The 7,380-nt window shown below is 31.2% G+C and overlaps 1 protein-coding gene across 1 annotated transcript; it reads right to left on the reverse strand.

Moving 5' to 3' along the window:
- Positions 1–5,412: 5,412 nt before the first annotated feature.
- Positions 5,413–6,948, reverse strand: mRpS7 (mitochondrial ribosomal protein S7). The gene has a single exon (XM_076517609.1). It carries the CDS (start codon positions 6,920–6,922, stop codon positions 6,230–6,232), a length of 693 nt encoding a protein of 230 aa, XP_076373724.1. The 5' UTR covers positions 6,923–6,948; the 3' UTR covers positions 5,413–6,229.
- Between the last annotated feature and the right edge of the window lie 432 nt (positions 6,949–7,380).

Below are 7,380 nucleotides of genomic sequence, written 5' to 3' on the forward strand. Positions count from 1 at the left end.
GTGTTGTTGTTTTTTTTTGGGGGGGGGTTAAAATATGTGGAATCCTTTTAAGTGTTTTCTTTGGAAGATGTGGGAATGAGTGAATTAACAGGGTTCAAAGATGAAATAAAGGATTACCAAGATATGGTTAAAGCAACAAATGAACTGACTGTGCCCTGTAACAACATTCAGGTCAATATATTTTTTTTAAATTCTAGAGATAGTAAAGTTTGGGAATAAACAAAATTAACAAAAAGTCTTTGACAAAGAGGTTATTGAAAAAATGATTTTGATGATACATTAAATAATAATTTTTAAAGATTAAAAACAAATCAGGTTGAAAAATAACTGTAGAAGACTCAAGAATAAGCTTTGCTGCTATTATTATAATGTTACAAGTACTAAAACAAAATGGGTGATGCCAGGACTCATGTTGAAAAAGAAGACCATTGAAGATGCATTTTCCATCTCCTTAAGTAATGTAAAATGTTAACATAATGTCATTGGGCTTACTGGTCCATCTCAGCTATTACATATCATGAACTAAAAAACTATTAATAAATAAATTTTTAAAAATTGTAAAGCCAGCCCTTATCATTCATAAACTTATCAAGCTTTCTTTTAAACTCGCATACATTTACTGCTTCAACAACATTCAAAGGCAACCCATTCCAAAGGGCAACCACTCTGTTAGTAAAACAAAACTGTCTCAGCTGAAGATGTCCCCTACCATTACAAAATTTATATTTGTGTCCCCTAGTTCCACTAATCTCACTGTTAAGTATGAAAAAAGATGATGCATTAATACCATCAATTCTCTTTACAATCTTAAGCAGCTCAATCAATTTCACCCCAATTTTCTTTTTTCAAAAGAAAATAATTTGAGATATTTCAACTTCTCATTGTAAGACAACCCCTCCATCTCAACCACCATTTTCTAAACCCTTTCCAACAATTTAAAGTATTTTCAAGACTGAACACAATATTTCAAATGTGGCCTAAGCAATCTATACAATGAAATTATAATCTCTTTAGACTTGCATTCAACATTTCTGTGGATACAACCTGAAACCCTATTTGTGCTACCACTAGCAACAGCACAGTGCTTGGATGGCTTTAGAGACTGATGTAATCTTCCACCAATATTTTCTTTCATGACACTGTGGAGGTTATTTCCAACCAAATTATTCTTATAACTTAGCATATGATAACTTGCATACATAAACTAACATTTATTATAATTAAAAACCCAATGCATAATTTACTGAATAATCTAAAGCCTTTCAAAAATCAGCAGCATCCTCTTCACAGTTAGTAACACCCAAGAGCTAAATATCATCTGCAAGTTTAAGTAATTTATTGACCACTTCTTCATTTGTATCACTGATGTAAATCAAAAAGAGTAAAGGCCCTGAGGTACCCCACTTGTAACATTAATCCAGTTTGACTGAACTCATTTTCAGCAACTCTCTGCTTTCTTCTATCCAGCTTGCTAACCTATCCCCCATACCTATAGATATAATCCTTCAACAAGCCTCCTGTGTCACCTTATCAAGTGATTTCTGAAAATCCAGATACACAATGTCAACAGATCTAAAAGCAAGATTCTCTAATTGTGCAACAATGTTGATTATCTAATAAATTTTAAACTTTGTTAAAAATCTTTGGTGAGCATCCTCTATCAGACATCCTGATTTCATATTTCACCAGTTTTCTTCATCTTTTAGACCTCCTGTCATAACAGTCAATTTAAATGTATTATTCTTTTCTTTAATTTTATTTCTTAATTAAAATTAAAATCACCCATAATTATGACTTCATTAACAACTGAAATCTTGATTTCACAGTATAATTCACTCATTGGTATAATTTGGTTTGTAGCAAATTCCCATTAAAAGCCTCTTCCCTTTATATTGATTAATAGCAAACCAAATGGATTCAATCTCCTTGCCATTGTCTTTGATATCCTCAAATTGAACAGGACATAACTCGTATTTTAAACATAAAGTCACTTCCTCCCCCCCTTTAATACTCTATCCGTATAAAATAATTTGTAACCCTGTATTTCAAAGAAATTTCTGCTATCAAAATCACCTACATTTAATCCTGTTTTAGTTATTCCCACTATACCAAAATTCTCCATTCCTACTGGAGCTCTAAGGTGATGTTTTACTTTTTATACTGCTAGCATTACAATAGTAACAATTAAGTCCATCCTTTCTAACTAGTTCTATACCTATTTCCTATGTTTAACTTTTCTATTATTCTTTTTGCATTTAGTTTTTCCTGGTCCTCAAAACTCTCTAGTCCTAGTTTAAAACTTCCCCTACAAATGAGTTAATAGCCTTAGCAAACAAACCAGTCACTACCATAATTAGATGCAAACCATCCATTATAATAGCTCCCTTCTTCTACTGAAATGATCCCAAAAAATCCAACCAGGCAATCTGCTTATCCTTACATACCAAACTAACATAGCATTTAGCCCTAATGACCGACTTATAATTTTATTTCCACAGTTAATTCTGGGCAGTATCCCAGAAAAAAAAAAATGTTATGGCCTTTATCAACAGTTTATACAAATTAATTAGATCCTCTGACCCACCTTTCCTTACATGTACAGTTTCTCTCCTAGCTCCCTTTATTAAATCTCTTTCTCTGTCAGTTACATCCCCCACCTGTGCCCATGTAGCATAAACTTATTATTTTTCTCCCTATTTATCCCACAGACTACTCTATCCATATGCCTGGTCAAACAATCATACATAATTATAATCTCCTTATCAGATCCTTTTGTTTTCCTTCCTTCCAATAGTTCCTTATCTGCATAAGTTGATGCTCAAATTTGTTGCTCAACAAAATAGGGTCATTATTAGAAAATTTACTTCTCTTTATTAAAGTAAAAGTACTCTTTTTAACTTCCTGAAAGTTGTTGTTAGCTGATTTATCCTTTGCATGTAAAAGCTCAAGTTCTTTCTAAAATCCTGCTACCATTTTGCAGTCTACACTTCTCTTTATCTTTAATTAAGATAGCCTCCAACTTCTTCTCCAACCTACAAACTTTACATAAAAACTGAACTGCTTTACTTTTTTAAAAGTACATGCAGTTCTAAGTTCTCAGATAAAACCCACTCACCACACCCATTATACCTAACAAACTGTGAAAGCCTAACTCCTACACTAGATTTAACCATTGTATTTATACTTATTGCCTGAAAATAAATAAATACTGATTACCAAGTACTAGTAGCCTAATGTTAATACTAGGTAATTATATAACAGTATAAGAGCTTACATTTTCAACATCCTCCCTTTTTTTTTCCTGCTTTCTTTGTGAGCCAGTCTGGTTTCCATTTGCAACTACCCTTTTCTTTCTACAAGGAATATGTTTAACTTGAATATTAAAAAAGTTTCTACATCTAATCAATGTCTCCAAATAATTCAGCTACCAAATTCACAACAGATAAATCTGTAATCAGTGATGTCGAGAAACCCACTTGTTGAGAAATTTATATGCAAAAACGGCTCGTTTGGGTTGAGAAAATATTTTACATAGAAGGTCGAAACGTTGTTCGCTCTTCTATGTAAAATATTTTCTCAACCCAAACGAGCCGTTTTTGCATATAAAAATCTGTAATCAAATTATCATTATTCCACATTTACAAATGTAGTAAAACATTGAACCTAATACAGCAATGCTCACTTGCACCAACATGCTACTCAATTTTCATCTTCTTGACAATTTTTGTATTTGAAGTTAACAATAAATCTAAAATATCACTTGATGACAAGAAATCCATTTGAAATAAAAATGTATCTCTGAATTGCTGGTATGGGTATTAACACTTTTATTTTTAGTGACAGTCAACTCCACTATTTGATAGTAAAAAAATAGCCCAAGAGTTGGCGGTGGGTGGTGATGACTAGTCTTACACTGCTAAATTAGGGAAGGCTAGCACAGATAGCCCTCATGTAGCTTTGCACAAAATTCTAAACAAACAAACAAACCAATCAAGTTTATCTGTACTGTTCTCAACAGTTTAACACATCCATGAGACATTTGCCCAGTTATTTTGAATTGTTTTGTTTAAACATTTTTGTCAAGTTGGATACTTGTGTGCCACAATTCTTTGTGTAATAAACCTGGTTGTAGCATCAGTTTCCTTCCTGATATTCTAGAGCTTTCAATTAGCTACTCTAAGTGCTTAATCCAAGGTAATAAAGACAATAGAAGAAAAAGCCCATTGTATAAAAAAGGTAAATTATACAAACCTGTAAAAAAGTGAAAAAAGTACTTTGTAAAACAATAACAGCTAAGCTAAACCTAAGCCAGTTACTGAAATCATGTAAATCGAGTTAAAACTGTTATTAATATAGTTTCCTGATCAATGGCTTCCCATTGTTGCCCAACATTTGATATTAAACCCTGTTGTTCTATTTATCCTTTCTTGTAATTTTATTTTGTACATCTATACATATTTATATCATTCCTAAAATACAGGACTTAAAATTACACAAACAGGTACAAAAGTAAAAAAAAAAAAGTTTTTTTTTACATTGGTCTTTATTACTGCTACTGTTGAGGTACATATACTAGCTGAATCATGATGATCAATCATGAGATCCTGAAAGAATAGTTATAATTAGAACTGAGTTAAAATGTAGGGCAGAGCATATGGAATATTTTTTTGTGTTTTCTTAAACCAAAACCACATTGGGCTATTTGTTGGGTCCACTGAAGAGACTTAAAACTCCTGTTTTTAGCATTGTAAATACAAAGACTTACTGCTGTCCCACTGTGGTACAGGAATATTTTCAAAAATAAATTTAATTGAAGCAACTTATTAATAGAACAAAAAGACCAAACCTATTTGGCATATTATAACGTATTTAAAAGAGAATAATAAAAGATCAGTAACACAAGTTTTAATTTTTTTTAAGTAAGACAAAATTGAAGACTTACAGAAATAAAGAAAAGTTGGAGAACTGGTTAAAATTGTAACTTAAGAAATTAAACCAGTTCATCAGAAAGAGCTGGTTAATAATGTTAATACCAATACCCATGAGTTTGCTGACCACAATAAGATAAGTTTTTAAATGTTCTCTTCTGCTTTTATAAAATAGATTTCAGCAACATTCCTAATGTTAATCCTTTAATGATAAGTAAAAAGATTAAAACAGATAAAGTGCTAAAAAATAAAGGGTTTAATTTTTACTTTCTCTTTTAAGGAACAAATGGTGTCTTGTTGACTATATGTTATGAGAACATTTAGTATCCTTTAACAGTAAATGCTATGTATTTTTTAGTTTTGTTTATAAAATCTAAATTTTTAGGAGGGTTCTTTCACCTATTGTGTATATATATTATTATTATTAGGAACATCAATTTCATGCAGTTTCTAAATTATAAATTAAGTGATAAATACAACTTACTTTTACTAAACAAAAACTTTTATTTAGTAAAGAGCACCAGAAAGACAAAATAAAACATTGTTTAGTTTAATCTATAATAATAATGAAAAAAATTTTTGCTAAAACAAAGTCTTAAACCATCACAATTCTTGAACAGCATAAATATTGGTGTTTACTTATTGCAACATATCTGAATAAATGTTGAGGAAGTTTGAAATTCAGTGGTGCACAGCACAATAGTTTCAGCTTAACATGCTACTTTTAAAATTATATGCCTTTTAGCTGAACAAACAATCAAAGAAATCTACAAATACGTTTTAAGAAAACATAAAAAAATTAAAACATTTAGGTTTCATTTATATTTAAACATCTATACCTTTTCCTTACTGAGCAGAAACCAACTATCCCTGCATTGATTCTAGGCTAAAGATGTTAAATAGTATTCTATCAGTTATTGTAAAAGATTATAACAAATTTCATGTTTCTTTTGCTATCCTGTTATGTATTCATGATAACTATACTATAACTTTTTGCAAACTCATTATTTTATGCTTTAACATTCATACATTTTGAACAATTTCCATTATATCTTCATCAATATTCTCTTTTGTAAACACTACAAAACTAGAGGTTATGATAGGTGAAAATATGTAAACATTGCCACTAGTTCAATACATCAGAAAAACCCTTACAGCAGCAATAACATACTTCCTAAATGTACAGTGAAAAGAATATATATATATTTATACCAAGTAAAAACGAACAAAAGATCTGAATGTATAAGTAGCATCTATTATTTACATTATAATTAAAACATAGAACAAATGTTTAATCAATTTTAAGACCATCGGTAGTGAGCAAAAGCTTTATTAGCTTCACACTGCTTATGAAGATCTTGTTTTCGTTTAACAACGCGACCTTTATTATGAAAAGCATCTAAAATCTCTTTAGACAGTTGTTCTGGAAAGTGAACTGTTCTTTCCTTGTTTTTTCCTGCTTCGATAAGCCATTTCATTGCTATAAATGTCGACTGCTTTGGAGTCACGGGGACAGGCACCTGGTATATCACACCTCCTCTCTTGATGGGTGTCAGTATAATAATTGGTTTGCAGTTTTCTACTGCATGATGGAAAATGTTTCTGGGAGATAATTCTATATTGCGTTTACTTTCTGCTTCGGATGCATGATACTTCGCAAGTTGTGTTCTCTTTATCGCTACAAACGTTTCTTCTAAAAGCTGTCGAGCCAATTTTTTCTGACCTTTCCTCATAACTATATTAGTAAAGTGATTTATAACAGACTCTCGAAACAAAGAACAGGACAAATCATTAGGTGCTGCCTTCACTGGGGAAAACGCTAACTCCTTCATAACACCTTCCTTTTCCAACTTTTCGAGGTCTTTTTTTTTAGGTACTGCATCAATAAACGGTGCTGGATATCTGCCACATCGAACTTGAAACTTCTGTAAAATCATACGTTCATACGGTTTACTAATGCAATAAATCGTTGAACCTATCTTATAGGCCGCCATTTTCCTTTCATCTAAATGCTCACCAGGTGACAGTAAAAAGCAAGATATATATATTGATAACACAGGGCTACGAATAAAAACTATATAAAATTTGTTTTGGTTTTAATAACGTATTTTCCATAATTCAGCTGCGCAGATTTAGAAAATATTATTAATGTATTTCTAACACGTAAGTTTTTTTTTGACAAGTTGGGAAAAAAAACCATACTTAAATTATTATTTCATTTACTACAATGAATTATTATCATTATTACGTCATTCTCGCTAGTACAACGGTAAGTTTACGGATTGGCAGCGCTAAAATCAGCGGTTCGATTCTCCTCGGTGGACTCCGCAGATAGTCCAATTTAGCTTTGGTATACGAAAACACACACACATTGTTATATCTGTTAACAAAAATGCAAATAAAGTGAAGAATACTAATATCAAAGTATGAGTCATCCTATTTTGTTTTTTTG

The sequence above is a fragment of the Tachypleus tridentatus genome, chromosome 8 (genome assembly GCF_004210375.1).
Source record: "Tachypleus tridentatus isolate NWPU-2018 chromosome 8, ASM421037v1, whole genome shotgun sequence".
NCBI classification, from domain to species: Eukaryota; Metazoa; Arthropoda; class Merostomata; order Xiphosura; family Limulidae; genus Tachypleus; species Tachypleus tridentatus.

What these genes read in the sequence shown, in the direction of transcription:
- mRpS7 (XM_076517609.1), bottom strand. Translation starts at nt 6,922, where the DNA reads ATGGCGGCCTATAAGATAGGTTCAACGATTTATTGCATTAGTAAACCG.